Source organism: Gobius niger (assembly GCF_951799975.1).
Source record: "Gobius niger genome assembly, chromosome: 6".
In the NCBI taxonomy this organism is placed as follows: Eukaryota; Metazoa; Chordata; class Actinopteri; order Gobiiformes; family Gobiidae; genus Gobius; species Gobius niger.
The window spans coordinates 35,705,660-35,722,991 of record NC_136857.1 but is presented as its reverse complement, the minus strand read 5'-3'; the positions used below and the strand labels follow the sequence as shown (position 1 = coordinate 35,722,991).

The window sequence follows — 17,332 nt, the reverse complement described above, 5'->3', positions numbered from 1 at the left end:
TGTCCTCCTCGTCTCTCCTCAGGCCTCAGTCATAAAGATCTCCGTCTGACCCTGTCCTCCTCGTCTCTCCCCAGGCCTCAGTCGTAAAGATCTCCCTCTAACCCTGTCCTCGTCGTCTCTCCCCAGGCCTCAGTCATAAAGATCTCCCTCTGACCCTGTCCTCCTCGTCTCTCCCCAGGCCTCAGTCGTAAAGATCTCCCTCTAACCCTGTCCTCCTCGTCTCTCCCCAGGCCTCAGTCGTAAAGATCTCCCTCTGACCCTGTCCTCCTCGTCTCCCCTCAGGCCTCAGTCGTAAAGATCTCCATCTAACCCTGTCCTCCTCGTCTCTCCTCAGGCCTCAGTCGTACTGGTTGAGCCACCTCCAGTCGCTGCTCTACTGCTCGGAGAACAACCAGCTGGGGACGTTCTCCGAGGAGCTGCGGAGCTGCAGCTGTAAGTCGGACCACGTGCCCTGCCAGCTGCCCGCGCCCTGCACCGTGGGAGAGGGCCCGGCCTGCGCCTCGTGTGCCCCGGACAACCACACCCGCTGCGGCACGTGCAACCCGGGCTTCGTGCTGACGCCGGGCGGCTGCAGGCCCATGGTGGTGGACTCCACGGAGAACTACCTGGGCTTCGAGACCGACCTGCAGGACCTGGAGCTGGGGTATCTGCTGCAGAGGGCCGACCGCAGGCTGGAGGTAATGTTGTGCCCTTGTGCAAGTCACTCCCCCCGTCTTAGCCTGTCTTTTTGAGCGGGTGCATGAATGAGAGGAAACGGTTGTCGAGTGGCGACTCTGGGCGGCTGACCAAAGAATTCTGTATTTTGGTCAGTTTTTTTTTCCTATGTCCTTTAGGATTTAGCCTCAAACAAATTATGAACAATCCAGATGTTTCCAGCTGTTGTCAACCATCGATCTCATTTAGATAAAGTCAAAGCCTGGTTAGAAGTCATTAATGAAATAGTTAATAAAAATGTACTCATAAAAGTGGCTTCTGATCCAAAAGTTCAAACATATTCACATTTTTCTTCCATTTGTGGGTCGGGTTCACGTCTAACGGACACTAAACTTCATCTAATAATCTGTTTATTATGGAGGAACTTCTAGACTAGAGTCGCCGCTGGTCACGGAGATGTCTCCAGTACGTCCCCTAGAGATCAGGCGAGTCTCCAGGTAGTCTCGGTGAAAACAAGCAGGTTTGATTTCAAGTCTCTGCATTATCTCTGAGAGGTCTACGCGGTTTCCTTTTGTTGTCCTGAACCTGTTAGACGTTTCTGTGATGTCCCTGCAAGTCTCTGAAACCTGTCGGATACAAAGGAGATCTCAAAGAGTTGTATGGAGTCTCTTAGAGGGACACTGCAGGGACATCACAGAAACATCTCACAGGTTGAGGACAACAAGTAGTGTTCGCGACACAACTGCTTGAGACCACGTAGACCTCTCGGAGACCACATGGAGACCAGCGGCAACTCAAGTCTCCAACTCGTCCCCTGGCCGGTGAAACAGGCCCTTAAAGGAACAGGTCACCGTTTTTCCATACTGAGATATGTTCTTACCTGAGCTTAGACGAGTTGATCCGTACCTTTGTGCCCATGGAAGAGCTTGGTCGCTTCTAACTTCACCCCCGTTTGGAGCTATAGGAATATACTGGGAGAGGCCAAATGCTAACAACATCTTTGGTCGTTGTGCATGACTGAGCGCACACACAAAGACCAGACAGGTACACATCAACTCGTCTAAGCTCAGGTAAGAACATATCTCAGTATGGAAAAACCGTGGCCTGTTCCTTTAAAGGGATATTTCAGGATTTTTGACATAGGGCCTCATTTCCTAGTTATCCAGAGTGTTGCTGATTTCTGGAGATATTTATTTTTGTAATTCAAGGAGTTTGTGATGCTAGGCTAGTGCTAGGCTAGCGCATTTCTATGGTATCAGCTAGCCTACATTAAAAACAGTCTGACCCACGCCACAGTGCATCTGAGGCAAATCACTTATAACACCAGACTAACCATATAAATGTCTGTGTCCATAGAGTAATTTTAACCATTTTGCATTTAAAATACCTTATGTTTGAGCAGCATCAGCTTCATAGATGTATAAGCTGAGCAGCGGCAGAGTGATCTGCTAGAAAATAGTTCCTCAAAATGCGATCATTCATGTGATGCAAGGTCAGTTATATTCCAAAAATCGACACAGACATTTATATGGTTAGTCTGGTGTTATAAGTGATTTGCCTCAGGTGCTCTGTGGAGCGGGTCACACTGTTTTTAATACAGGCTAGCTGATAGAAATGCGCTAGCCTTGCACTAGCCTAGCGCCACGAAACTCTTCAAATATAAGAACTGCATGAATTACAAAAAAAATAATATCTCCAGAAATCAGCAACACTCTGGATAACTAGGAAATGAGGCCCTATGTCAAAAATCCTGAAATATCCCTTTAAGAGGCCATGTCACAAACACCCAGATTCCCGTCAAACTCAATTTCAACAAATCTTCCATTCCGTCCACATCCTTTACAAATCCTCCACAGGAAAGGGCATTTTCTGTGAGTCAGTGTTTTTCTCCTCGTGCTGTCGGGAGTTGAAGGAAGGAGGAATAAAACAATGGCGGGCTGCTCATGTTTTATACAGAGGAGTCATGCGGTTTTGTCAGTATTTTAGCATTTTCAGAAAAATACTTCATGCTGCAGTTCATACAAAACCTGTTTACTGTGTTGATGGGCATAAACCTCCCGCGCTCAGAGAGAGTTGTTCTGCAATCAGATGGTGACGTGTTACGAATGGAGATCCCCACGTGCTGGGGGGCTGACCGCAGGCTCCGTGCACTCTCACTTTAAAGCCGAGTGTCGGAAAAAGGAGGAGACGTGCAGCCGCGGTTCGAGGCAGGGTCCTTCGGAGGATGCGGCGAGCTCCGGGGAGGATCCTCGCTGTCTTTTGGCTGACGGCTACAAACAGCTCGTCTGCCGTGAAGGCTGTCGGAGCGAGCTGGAGGTGTGTTCTGGCCCCGGGCAGCTCATGATTCTTTGACAAGTTTCCGGGATGAACAACCAAAGCACGTCAAGTCTGATCACAAAGAACACGCTTAAAGAGAATAGTTAACGCAACGGCTGCACTGTTTTATACAAGAGGATTGTGGATTTAGAAGAAATGCAAATAGCAAAGGTGTAATGTCGTCTACAAGCTGAAAAATATCCCTGTGTCTCCGTGGAGTCGTATTATGAACACATAAGATACAGCAGGGGCTTTAATGTGAAGCGAGACACAACAGGACAATGTTTTATAAACCCAATGTAATGTAGTCTCTCACCATTTTATGCAATTTCTATACATATAGAGCAGGGGTAGGCAAGTTTGTGTCACGGAGGGACGATTTTCATCATTGCCAAAACACCAAAGGCTGAACCTCACCATTGCAGCCTAAAGTTAAGAACCATTTTCTACAAATGCCAATGTCTTACATCAGTGGTTCTAAAGTGCTCCGAGACCCGCCATTACCTTAAAGGGGGGGTATTCTGCTTTTTTCAATCACATAGCACCAGTCTATATCACACTACAATGATGACCAAACCTTCTGTTGGTCTGTAAATGCAGTAAATTAGAATAACTGCCTTGTATAAAATGTCTCTCTCAAAATGGCTGTAGCAAATGTCTTGAAATAGGCCTCTGTCTCTTTAAGAACCTCTGAGCCTTTCCGACACGCCCCCTCCACACGCTGTCTGTGGCATCAGTGGGGAGGGGGTTCTGCTGAGGAGCAGTGGTTGGTTACTCGGCTGGTGACGAAAGCTCGGAGGCGTCTCCAGGAGGTGGGGGCGTTCCTAGGAGGACTCAGGCAAACCTATTCCTAAAATGGCCGCCATCAGAGTTTTTACAGACTACTCAAAAATACGTGACTGTGCCAAGGCAACACTTCAGGCATGTTTTTAATGAGGGAATGACATAATAACGATCGATCGATTTTGCATAATACCCCCCCTTTAATGACAAGCTGCGACCCAATTAAAACTGTAATATATCATATATGTTATAAAATATTGTATTTACCACATGTTTTTTATTGAACAAGCAGTAGATTTGCTTTTAAGACTGAAAAAAAAATAATAATAATTTTAACAGACTCCAGTATTGAAAAAAAAAGTTCCCTATAGGCTCGCGACCCACTAGTTGAGAATCACTGTTTTACATTATACATGACCGAGTGGGACATTTAAAGAATACACTATAAAAAGACACAATTTCTCACATTTTTAGTGTGCTTTAAAAGGTATTTGAACCCTCATTTGCATAATGATATTTCTCAAAATCATATTGGGGAACAGAGGTTCAGTGCTGGAGAGCCGGATTTGGCCCCCGGGCCTTACGTTGCCTACCCCTGATCTAAGGGGTAGTTTATTAAGCCTGGAGCTAAATTGCGAGTAGGACTTAAAATTAGCGAGGGGCGTGTTGCTCCTGATTTACTATTAGAAACTGTGTGTATTATTAGTGCCACAAATGTGATATGCAAATGCCTCCGCCCCGTTTGACAAAACAAAACTACGTTCGGGGGGGAAATCATGGCGGATTTACAGACTCTGACGAAACATGTTCCTGAAAAGGGCGGGATCTTCACTGTAGACTCCGCCCTTGCTTGACGTGTAGGTCATAGCCGCACCGCAGCTCCAATGCTAACAGTCCGGCCCTCATTAGTACGAGATTTCGAAAAAAAATTCTTGTGAAAACCAGCCTGGTCCCTTTAATTGTTTACCACCAGACTCCTCAATCGAGAGCTTTATTTCAGCATTATTTATGTGTGTCTTTGCTCCCTAACACCGCTGCTCTGTGTAGATCACAGGGTGTCTTTATTTATTTACCTGGCACATGTGCGAAGAAGCGAGTCTGTCCGTCATCCTTTCAGTTCTGTCAGGCGCTGCATCGTCTCATTTGTGTAATCTATATCCTGGACCCGCTTCACAAATGTGCTGTTTATCCATGTCTTTGAAAATACAAGACTTGTCCAACTTTGGTGAATCACTTGGTCAAGTGGTAACTTATGTTAACGAACTGCTTCCGGTTTGCCTTTTACACAATAAAGCTCACTGTATGTCATCGCTTTAGTAAGACTCTTATTGTGAAAGGGTCAGCCAAACACGAACACCAAGCCTTTACAAAACTTAGTGTTACTCTTTTACTTTTATTTCCTGGAGTTTTATTGTGTTTTTTAATGTATAAAGTAACTTTGCTGCTCTTTAGAAACGTATATATCAACTGCGCTTGCTCACTTCAGTCCACTCTACCGTGTTTGTACGTGTAAATGACATCCACAAACTGACGGAACAGCCTTTTCTCTGTTACTCACGTCAGTAATCTACAGCAAAGGCTCCGAAGGGATAATACGTCAAAGAGTGAAGGATATAAAAGTGTTAAACGGACAGGAAAAGCGTTAAGTGCAGTGGTTTGACCTCCGGCTCTCCATTGTGCAGCTGCACTCGCCTGAAGAGGGCCATAGATCCAGCGTTTCCGCAGCTGAGTGAGCGACGGAGAAGTGCCCATACACAATAGTAGCTATAATAACGTCAGCCTTATGGCGCTAAAGTTGACGAACTGCCTTTATGTACAGCAGAGCGCTTTGTGACCACAGTTCCCCCTTCGGAACTGTGGGATGCACCATTTCAAGTTTAACACGCAGATTTGGTATTTTCAGAGGCACGGGAAAAGGCCTCGGAATAAATAAAATCATAGGAACTACATTGGAAAGGCTGCACAATTTCAATTTGCCTATAAGCTTTACAATAAACTGCTGTTTACCCTCTTCTCCAGACTCAGACACTTAAAGTACCTCTTCACAACCTTTCCAGTCTGAAGGATATACTGTATTTTCCAATGTCTAACGACGAGGGTGTTTCACAGACTTGGTCACAAAGCGCTTTACATGGGATTGTTTTACATTCACTCTGTTCTCAGTGGTGGTAAACCTCTGGCCCTCAAGATGATTTAGAGAAATAGTTAAGTTAAAGTACTGTAATAACGTGAGAAACACTGCAAAATGTCCAAACACAACACCAAATGAGGTCATATATCATGTACAACACTGGCACTTGTTGAAAGTGGTGCTTTACTTTGGGATAGAATTGGCACGTTCAGCCCTTGGTCTGTTTACAATGAAGAAACGTGTCCCTCTGCCAAGCCAACGAGTCTGATTTATTGGACTTTATGCCCCTAAAAATAGTATTTTTTCCAGTTCTTCCATGTTTTTTCATCATATAAATGTCAAATTTCTCTCTCTGACTCTCAAAGTAAAGATCCTTTTCACCTGCAGTGTCTCGCCTCATCCAAGCATTTTGTAATTTATAGCCTCCTCCTGAGTTATCGCTCCATTCCTTCTATGTAGTACTTTGAGGAACTTGTGACACAGGCTTGTAAAGTGCAATACAAGTGTAAGCCGTTGTTTTTAATGAAGCTACCGTCGAGTTGGGCCTTTGACCAAATCACATCTCATTATTGTTCATTTATTGGAGAAAAACAAAGTATTATATGCGGCCCGCGACCCAAAATGAGTCTGACACCCCTGACTTACTGCATTAGTCCTTTATTTAACGTCTCCATGCTTGATCTTGTTTGTCTGCAAACTTAACACATTTCTAACATCCCCATCCCTCACAGCAATGTGATTATTAACATGTTTCAACTTTCAGGGAGCAATACTATAGACCAGGGGAAGGCAACGTCAGGCCCGGGGGCCAAATCCGGCCCTCCAGCATGGCCTTCAAGATGAATTTGAGAAATGTTATTATACAAATCAAAAGTACTTTAATCGTTTTAGAGTTTAATCTTAACCTCTTACCACCCGCCTAAACCAAATGCATTCTGTCCTCTTTGGCTATTATATAGGCCTGTGTAACACCTCATTTGAAAGCTAAGACCCACAAAACTGATCTTTTTCCCCGCGTTGTTGCTGTGTTGTGTCACCTTTTGTATGTTTTTTTCCTTTCTTTTTTCATTTTTGTTGAGTTTTCTTCTCATTTTTTTGTGGCTGTTTTGGTGCTTTTGTTCCCAAGAAGCTTTTTAATTAGGGTAAAGCCAAACTGGAGAAATTGGGATCCGTTCAGGTGGGAGTTAAGAGGTTAAATGAGGCGTTACATCTATAGGCTGTAGGCTCCAGTTGAGAAGCTTTTGGATTTAGGTAAAGCTGAACTGGAGAAGATGTGCTTGTTTAAGGCAGGGGGTTAAGTACTGTAAAAATGTGAGAAACTCTGTCAATTACTTAAATCTTTCCAAACAGGAAACACCAAATTAGGTCATAAATGATGCACAGCACTGGCAATTGTAGAAAATGGTGCTTTACTTTTGGCTAAAATTGTCAGGTTCGGCCCTTGGTCCTTTTACAATAAAGAAAACCGGCCTCCACCAAGCAAACCTGCCTACCCCTGCTATAGACCGTAAAAAATAATAGACAGCTCCTCCTCACTCCTCCCGTTTACCACAATGACCATGTTCGAGGGTGAAATCATGGCGGATTTACAAGCTATTACAGCTATGACCTAGCGTGTTCCTGAAAAGGGCATAAGGGCGGGATCTTCACTGTAGACTCGGCCCTCGCGTGATGTGTAGTTCGGTCGTAGCCGCGCCATTAGCTGTAATGCTAACGGTCAGTCAATCAAAGTCCGGCCCTCATTATTACGAGATTTCTAAAATGTCTGGTCCTTGTAACTGTGCCTAACCCGGCGTTATCACAGGAGGAATATCTAACTGTCGAAAGTTTAGGAACATTAGCACCAGGCTTTAAAGTTGTTTTTTAAGTGTCTAAAGTGCAATGCATTCTTATGGGAGACTAGCTTGTTCTGTTATTAAACGCTATGGAAAGTTCAAATGAAAGAGGCTTTAAATGGCATTAACCCCTTAACTCCCACCTGAACCGAGCACATTTTTTCCAGTTTGGCTTTACCCCAATCCAAAAGCTTCTGGAAAAAAGGTGTGAAAATAGCGACAAAACTGAGACGAAAACAGTGATGAAAATGTCACAAAAATGTCACAAGAAATTGACAAAAATGTGACGGAAAAATGACAAAAATGTGACCCAAAAAAATGACCAAAAAAAAAGACAAAAATGTGATAAAAATTCGATAAGAAAATTACAAAAAATGGACCAAAAAACGACAAAAAAACGACAAAAATGGGATAAAAAATCGACAAAAAATTGACCCAAAAATGACCCAAAAAAAGGACAAAAAAGTTACAAAAATGAGTTGAATACCCAACAAAAAAATAATGGAAAAAAAATCTGATGACGTGAGGAAAAAGATCTCTCGATTCAGGTGGAAGTTAAGAGATTAAAAAGATTTGGATTTGACTCTGGCAGGCATTATATCTAAACCTCTTTGGAAATAGTGATAATTTTATTGTCATTGCAAAAATATATGGTCCAAATGTTGAATGTTAACTCAGTTTCCACAATTAATTTAGCCCGTTTTGTCCAATTCCCTTTGAAACATCCACATGTCCCATCATCCCTCTCTTCACTGCGGTGGATCTAATCCTCAGAAATTAAAGATGCTCAGATTGTGCATTTGCAGCATTAAAAGTATAATGTTCCGTTGGCTACATCTCTCTAAGAATCCGCTGAAAGCGTAATTGCCCTGATTACATAAGTTGAGCAGATTTGTCTCGGCTCTCCTGAGATGGTCGTCGCAGCTCCAGGTGGCCACAGATGGAGCCGATTATTCAGTCCCCAGTGTGGAGCTGAACATGCGGCGGAGCGAGCGAGCGGGAGGGGGGAGGCTCCGTAGTGTCGCGCGGAGGTGTTCGCCGTGGCCGGTGTCTGGGGGATAACGTACAATAGACCGGGACGTGTTACTGAGTGGACCAGAACGGTTTACACTGATCCAAAACGGATCCCAGCTAAAGGCCGGCACACACTACACCATTCTTCTAGTCTTGAACGATTTTATATGGGGGTCCACACACAACGACTGAGAATCGTAAGAGCGAACTCACTACACGATTCTGCAAAGATGGGCCTGTGTTGTGAGCGTGTCCCGATTGGTCAACGGTGTCAACAATGTCACAACACCGCAGTGCGAGGCTACTGCTACTACGAAGCTTCAACTGGGCTATAGTTCTGTCAAATGGAGATAAATACATTTTAACCATTTTGCATTTAAAATAACTTATATTTGAGCAGCATCAGCTTCGTGGTTGTATAAGCTGTGCGGCGGCGGAGTGATCTGCTAGAAAATAGTCCCTCAAAATGCGATCATTCATGTGATGCAAGGTCCAAAAATTACTCTATCGACACAGACATTTATATGGTTAGTCTGGTGTTATAAGTGATTTGCCTCAGGTGCTCTGTGGAGCGGGTCAGACTGTTTTTAATGCAGGCTAGCTGATACCATAGGAATGCGCTAGCCTTGCACTAGCCTAGCGCCACGTAACTCTTCAAATATAAGAACTGCATGGATTTAAATCCCTTAATCAGAAAGCCCCCGTTATCTCCATTTCTAGAATCAGTGATTTTGTTCAAAACTAGCCTCTGTTTAGCTTAGATTTCTCAGGAACCGAGGTGTGTAGAATTAAACTGTTTTCACCTACGGAGAGCTTAGAGTCTCACCTTTCAAGCGAGCCGCAGCATGTGTCCATAGCTATAACATAGAATACGCTGTGGTGCTACAAATATCCTGAAAAATGGTCTGAATTGTTGGCACTCAGCAGCTAAATCCCCAAAACAGCGCAGCCTCAATGTGTTAAAAATCAAACATATTTGATTTCCTGAGACTGGAGTCTAGTTGCGTCTTTGTGCTGCCCACACTACACGATTCGAACATGAGTCCAGTCCTGACCCCCCCCCACACTACACCACATGACTCTGACAGCCACGACTCGAGAGGACTCAAAAAGTCGGGCATAAAGCCGTGTAGTGTGGGCTGACCTTAAATGAAAATGCCGTGTGAAAGGGAAGGGCTGAAGAAGTACAGCAGGTTCAGGAAGCCTCGACAGTCTGCGGATTCTCGATATCGTCCTTCAATAAAGTGCTGGAAAGTCTAAAATTAAAGGTGTGGACACCCAGGAGTAGGAGAGAAGCTGCAGAGGATTTTCCCAGTGTAACTCAAACCAGTCAACAAAAACTAAACAAGATATCTACAATTTGAAACTAGTATGTCCACAAAGATTTAAACCTGGCTCAATCCATTATTTCTTGAATCCATGTTGCTGAAAATGGAGGCGATTTTGGCCATTTTCGTGCATAAAATTACAGAAATCGTGCAATACATTTTCCCCTCCTCATTTTTATGTCAGTAATCTACAGCAAAACTTTAAAATTGATATTTCTATACTTGAGCAGTTAAAAGCTGGAGGCAGGAAAGCGAGAGGTCACACTGTAGCTCTACAATAGTGGACGTTGTGCCTCTTGCTTTTCCTGTCTCCAGCTGTCATGGTTTTTCTACAGGTTTTTATTTCTCAAGGGCCATGAACTCACCTTTAGGTCTGGGTACTGTTGAATAGCTACTTTCTGTCTAAAATAATTAATTCTCCAAAGTGTAAAATGGCATAAATAAGAACTACATTCAAAAGAAGCATTATAATAACAGTGATAACCAACCCAAATACAAAACCGGGATTATAATTAGGCTTGGCACAGTTAAATTTGGCGGGATGCTGGCACATGGCTGGGATGCATGCGCGTAACATGTGCATCACGTGGTTAGAGCGAGGCCTGCACATCAACGATGCGCTCATAAGAAAACTATAAGGAAACTATAAAACACAACTAGACTACGAACTATGGTGAATACTATGGATAATATGGATAATTAGCAGATACTGATAGTCGGACCCAGTTTACACAAGCTTTGAAAATATAAGCATTGATGGACAAAGTGAAAGTACCAGAAATGACTACGATGCTACTAATACAAACAATACACAGGCAATATATGACATGACTTACATTCTCATGGACGCATGAACACATAAATGAAGAACCGAAGGTTTCCACGGAATTGCTAGAGGGAGGATGGAGCGTGTGTTCCCAAGGAAAGATACCTGCGCACTGACTTAGCAGACAGTTGGGATGGGGGATGCCAACTCCTGATTGGTGGAGAGACAAGGGGGAGGTGAATGCTGATTGGTTGCTAGGCCGTTGCTGGGGCTCTTCACATAGATATTATGGGAATGGAAAGTGAAACTAGGGTAAAAACGAAATAATACTTTTGATACATAAGTGACACACACAAATTTCAACAAAAATCAGAACCTGCTGAGTGCCCACAATCCAGACCATTTTTCATAATTTTTGTAGCACCACAGTGTATTCTATGGACACGTGCTATTTTCATAGCACGTGTCCATAGAATACACAATGGTTCAGCTTCCATTGTCTCCAGTATACACCACTCATGCACACACTCACACAATCCAAGTGTACAGTATGTTGCGTCATACGAGTGACGTCTTGGGACGTCATGTGACTTTTCAGAATAGATTTCTTTTATTTGTCTTGTTTGGGGAATTTTGAGTCTTTAGTATGCAGATTATTGTCGTTAGTTATTCTGCTGATTTTTCTAAATGAATGACTTTGTGATTTGGTTTCTTTATGTAGAGAAGCTGTTGTTTTCCTCACTTAATTGTGTTGTGGGAGAGGCTTATTGCTATATGAGGGGGCCCACAGCGCCACAGAGGTGTGTATGTGTGTGTGTGTGTGTGTGTGTGTGTGTGTGTGTGTGTGTGTGTATGAAGTGGAGCTGAGTACAACGGAGGCACCAGCTCCAGGAAAAGCTGAGAAGGCTGGACTGTAAACCTTGTAAATATTGCACAGCACTGAACGCGGATCTGGAATTTGGTAAATCTATTTTTTTCCACTTTTTGGACGGACCAGCACAATAAAGTGCTATTTCGGGGTGGGCGTTTATAAGCTTTTGCTTCGGCCCACTCCTTTTGAGCAGAATTTTAACAAATAACAAATAAACAAATAAACTAAAGTCACCCGACACGAGTCATATCATTTGTCTATAGATTAGTAAGATTTTGGGGGAAGTTCTAGCAAGTAAATGTTTCTTTGTTTTTTTGTGTGTGTTGAGATTGTGTTCAGGTGTTGTGTAGTCCTGAGCCGTGTTCAGGTGTTGTGTAGTCCTGAGCCGCTGTGGGCCGACCTGACCTGCATGTTTCTGAAGTTCTGCCTTCAGTCTCCTCTGAAACGGTGCAGCGCCTCCTGGGCTAGTCCGTTTCAGAGCGTGGTGTCCTGCACTGGTCAGCTCCACCTCCTCTTCCTCCTGCGCAGCTCCCTCCGCTCCACAACAGTCTTACACCATCTTCTGGGAAGAGCTTAGCAGATGACTATAATCCATCTTATTCTCCAGTGAATGAACATTACTCAAAACAATAGTAGGGATAAAAGACTTGTGTGGCTTAGCTGTGTGTCTTGTCCGGATACCTCCTCGTTTGCGCCTCCGCTGTGCTGCCGGAGTGGGGGCTCCTGGTGTCTTGAATGTCTTCAGCTCATAAGCTGCTGTTTGTTAACTTAGAAAAAAGCTGGGTCCGTCATGGCTGGTACGGACTCCCTGCGCAAAATGTACAAACGTATCCATTAAAACAATGTGGAACAGAAACAGTTTGCAGAAAATGTAAAAAAAAAGCTGTACCAAGAGGGAGGGAAGTTGCTGCTCATTTACACGTCGCCATGACGTCGTCAGCTTCCCCTGTTGTCAATGAGCCGCTGCTACTGCCTGAATAAAGCTTTTTGGGCGTCCATTTTTACATTTATTTTTTTAATTTATTTTGTATGTGTGAAATTGTGATATAAACTAAAGTAAAGCATCAAAGAGTTAATTTACACAGTTTCTCAGAGTAAATGAAGTGTTTGTTCTGTTTCCTCCAGGTCCACGCCATCTTCATCAGCAACGACATGCGTCTCAACAGCTGGTTCGACCCGTCGTGGAGGAAACGGATGCTCCTCACCCTCAAGAGCAACAAGTACAAGTCCAACATGGTGCACATGCTGCTGGGGATATCGCTGCAGATCTGCCTGACCAAGAACAGCACCCTGGAGCCGGCCCTCACGCTCTACATCAACCCCTTCGGAGGCAGCCACTCGGAAAGCTGGTACATCCCCGTCAACGAGAACGGCTTCCCCGACTGGCAGGCCACCAAGCTGGACCTCCCTTTCGAGTGCTTCAACTGGACGCTGACCCTCGGGAACAAGTGGAAGACGTTCTTCGAAACCATCCACATTTACCTCCGCAGTCGGATTAAGACGCAGGACGCGCAGGGGAACGACACCTACTACGAGCCGGCGGAGGTCACGGAGCCGGCGCGGAACCTGGGCTACATGAAGATCAACAGCATCCAGGTGTTCGGCTACAGCATGAACTTCGACCCGGAGGCCATCCGCGACCTGATCCTGCAGCTCGACTACCCGTACACGCAGGGCTCGCAGGACACGGCCATGCTGCAGCTTCTGGAGCTGCGCGACCGGATAAACCGCCTGTCGCCGCCGGGGGGGCAGAGGCTGGACCTGTTCGCGTGTCTCCTGCGGCACAGACTCAAGCTCACGCCCAGCGAGGTGGTGCGGATCCAGACGTCCTTGCAGGCGTTCGGGTCGCGTCTGCCCAACTCCATGGATTACGAGACGCTGAAGTTGTGCAGTTAACAGTCGGCGCGGAGTTTTGTTGGTTGTTTTTTTTTACTCTCAAACAATGCAACAACGCTTGGATGTACGAACCCCGTGCCTCGAGTGTTTTCGAACAATTGTACTATGGAGACTTTTTTTTGGCGAAGCTAACCCGGCTAACGAATGTACCCAAATGGTTGTTTTGGTTTTATTTTGTTTTTTTGCAATTTATGTTCTGTGGCTACTATTCTCACCGATGTATCTTAAACAAAGACTGGGATTATTTCCGATAAGAGCGTAAGCCTTGAACAGTCGTAGTGACGTTACATCAGAGTCGAACCATCGTTTTTTTTTTGAAGCACCGTCGGCGAATGATTGGACGTTTTCTGGTCGACAGTGGTACCGTCTTCTTCGTTTGTAATTTTTATATGTTTCTTTGCTTCGGTGACAGTGCACTTTCCATGAAGAACTGAATTCAGTGGTGTCAGTAAAGATTTTGTAGATAAATTGGTATTAAAAGATCATGTTATAACATACCGAAGTCGTCTCGGAATATTTTTCGGATCTGGGAAATTTGTGCTTCAGGATCGTTGTTTTACTAGAGCAGAGTTTTGGTTGAACTTATTACTTTCACCCCTCGACATTTGAAAGATAAATATTATACATTTCAGTGAAGGCACAAAGATAAAAGTCAATCTGGCCATGTGTGTTAGCCTTAAAATGCACCCTCCAGAACAGCAGGTGGCGCAACATTTGGTTTGTCCCCGTTGTGTTGCTGTACATAGGGTGAATTAAGGCGCAGTTTTTTGAAGCTGCAAAGTTATTATTCATGCCACTTTTTAAAACTAATTTGTACTTTGAATCCTTGAGGTTCTTACAGCAAACACTTCAGCATTTTCAATAAAGAAGAATGTGAAGAATCAGGATGCTACAAATGAGTTAGAACAGTTAGGTTATGGTCCAAGCCCATTCCTATCTATGAATATCATATTCATTTTGCGGCTTCGTTTTTCAACTTTTACTTTTCTTGCAGTAATATTTGACACAGTAGCACTTTTACAGTGATACTTTTTTCAGTAAACGGACAGTTTTAAGAAAAAGCCAATTTGAAGAGGTGGGTTTTGAGTCCTGATTTGAAGGTTGGCAGTGAGTCAGAGTTTCTAATGGGCCTTGGGAGTGAGTTCCAGAGGGTGGGGGCGGCGATGGCAAAGGCTCGATCCCCCAAGGTCTGGCGGTTGGTGCGGGTGATGGGAGTGAGGCGGTCGGAGGCGGTCGGAGGCGGTTGGAGTCGGCTGAGCGGAGGCGGAGGGTGGGTTGGTGTTGTTGCAAGACCTTGGTGAGGTAGGGCGGGGCCAGGTTATGGAGGGACTTGTCGATGAGGAAGAGGAGCTTGTATTGAATGCGATATTGAACGGGGAGCCAGTGGAGCTGCTGGAGGACGGGGGTGATGTGTTCTCTGGACCGGGTGTGGGTGAGGAGGCGGCAGCAGAGTTCTGGATGTATTGCAGTTTTTGGAGATGAGTGGTGGGAAGTCCGTAGAGGAGGCTATTGCAGTAGTCGAGTCTGTAAGTGATGAATGCGTGGATAAGGATTTCAGCTGTTGACTGGGTAAGGGAGGGGCGGAGGTGGAAGAAGGATGTTTTAGTGATGTGGTTAATGTGTGTTTGGTATGAGAGGGTGGAGTCCATTATGATGCCATGACATTGTGACTGTCAATGAGGAGAGTAAAGTTCTGGACAGAGGGGAGGAGAGATTTGGGGCCGGTGATGAGGAGTTCTGTTTTATTGCTGTTGAGTTTGAGAGTTATTGTCCATGCAGGTTTTGATGTCGGAGATGCAGTCAGTGCTGGTGGAGAGGATAACGGGGTGATGGATCTGGTGGAGATGTAGAGTTGAGTATCATCGGCGTAGCAGTGGAAGTGGAGTCCATGGTGGCGGATGATCTGACCGAGGGGAAGCACATAGATGGGGAAGAGGTGGGGTCCGAGCACGGAACCTTGGGGGACGCCGTGGGTGACGGGGGAATTGTGGGAGTTAACTGTAACTTGGTGCTCTCGGTGAACTCCATCAGCTCCTCTCTCCTCCAGTCCAGACTTTGCATCGATGTGGACCAGGGAGCACTGGGGGAAGGTCAAAGACAGACCCAGGACGAGTCAAGGAAACGATTTAAGCACAATGTCCCGCTGCTGTCGTCATCCATCGCTCAGGATACAGTGAACTTGTATCTTTTATAATTATGCCGCCTTGAAGTACAGTTAAACGGTTTTCTACACACCCACTGACGACCCTGGAGAGGTATTATGTTTCTGTAAACGGTGAAACTCTGGTCCTATTTACTGCACAAAGGTAAAAGTGTCGCTTACAAATGGAGAATCATAGCTCTCAACAAGCCCCAAGGTCTTTTCTGATCAGCGATTCTTCTTCCTGCAGTGTGATTTGGGATAAAGCTTGTTTACTTTTCGACTGGACTGCGGTGTTTGCGCCGTCGGTGCGAAGCTTCTCACATCGGAGTTTGATTTTCAAATTGAAATTGTCAAAACAAAAATTCACAAATGTGGATGGTTCATGTGGGCGGAAGGTCCAATTTCCAGCTTTATTTCACCAAACACACATTTAGGCAGAGCTGGCAAAATATTTTCTCAAACATGAGTGTTATTTTAACATACTTGTAAAAATTAAACAAAATAAATACATGGGGAGAGGAATGGCTTGTGTTCATAAATCTGACTTTAGACAAAATTACGGCACAAAATTATAAAAGCAATATTTGTTTTTATGAAAATTAATAGAAATCGACTTTATTTGACTATCTGACTATTAGCATTACTAAAGTCAAGTTTTAGTCCATTTTTTAGCCTCTTAACCCTCACTTTAACTGAGCACTTAACCCAAATCTAAAAATCAATTTCCTTGTGTTGTCTTACTTTGTCAATTTTCCGTTGTTTTTATTCTTGTTGCCGAACTGGTGAAAAAGTGCTCGGTGAAGGTGGGTGTTTGAGGTACACCTAAATGTTCAAATTTAAAGGAAGCTCTTGCATATTGCAAATTAAACATATTTTGAAAATAAGTCAGAAAGTTAGGCTTAAAGGGACTAAATTGGTAATTTTATACTCAGTATAAAGGACTATAGGGCCTCATTTCCTATAGTTATCCAGAGTGTTGCTGATTTCTGGAGATTTTTTTTTTTTTAAATTCATGCAGTTCTTATATTTGAAGAGTTTCGTGGCGCTAGGCTAGTGCAAGGCTAGCGCATTTCTATGGTATCAGCTAGCCTGCATTAAAAACAGTCTGACACACTCCACAGGCAAATCACTTATAACACCAGACTAACCATATAAATGTCTGTGTCCACAGAATATTTTTAAAAATATAACTGACCTTGCATCACATGAATGATCGCATTTTGAGGGACTATTTTCTAGCAGATCACTCCGCCGCTGCGTAGTTTATACAACCACGAAGCTGATGCTGCTCAAATATAAGGTCTTTTAAATGCAAAATGGTTAAAGTTATTCTATGGACACAGACATTTATATGGTTAGTCTGGTGTTAAAAGTGATTTGCCTCAGGTGCACTGTGGAGTGTGTCAGACTGTTTTTAATGCAGGCTAGCAGATACCATAGACATGCACAAGCCTTGCATTAGTCTAGCGCCATGAAACTCTTCAAATAAAAGACCTGCATGAATTACAAAAAAAAATATCTCCAGAAATCAGCAACACTCTGGATAACTAGGAAATGAGGCCCTATGTCAAAAATACGGAAATATCTCTTTAAGC

At 44.2% G+C, this 17,332-nt stretch overlaps 1 protein-coding gene across 1 annotated transcript in view; it reads left to right on the top strand.

Moving 5' to 3' along the window:
• LOC306964223 (BMP/retinoic acid-inducible neural-specific protein 3-like) overlaps window positions 1-13,699 on the top strand; it is a 265,623-nt gene extending 251,924 nt beyond the window's left edge. Inside the window, exons 8-9 of the mRNA XM_079558193.1 lie at window positions 335-677; window positions 12,824-13,699. Of these exons, the coding sequence (XP_079414319.1) occupies window positions 335-677; window positions 12,824-13,594 (1,114 nt within the window). The 3' untranslated portion in view covers window positions 13,595-13,699. The remainder of the gene's footprint in view (window positions 1-334; window positions 678-12,823) is intronic.
• Window positions 13,700-17,332: the final 3,633 nt, after the last annotated feature.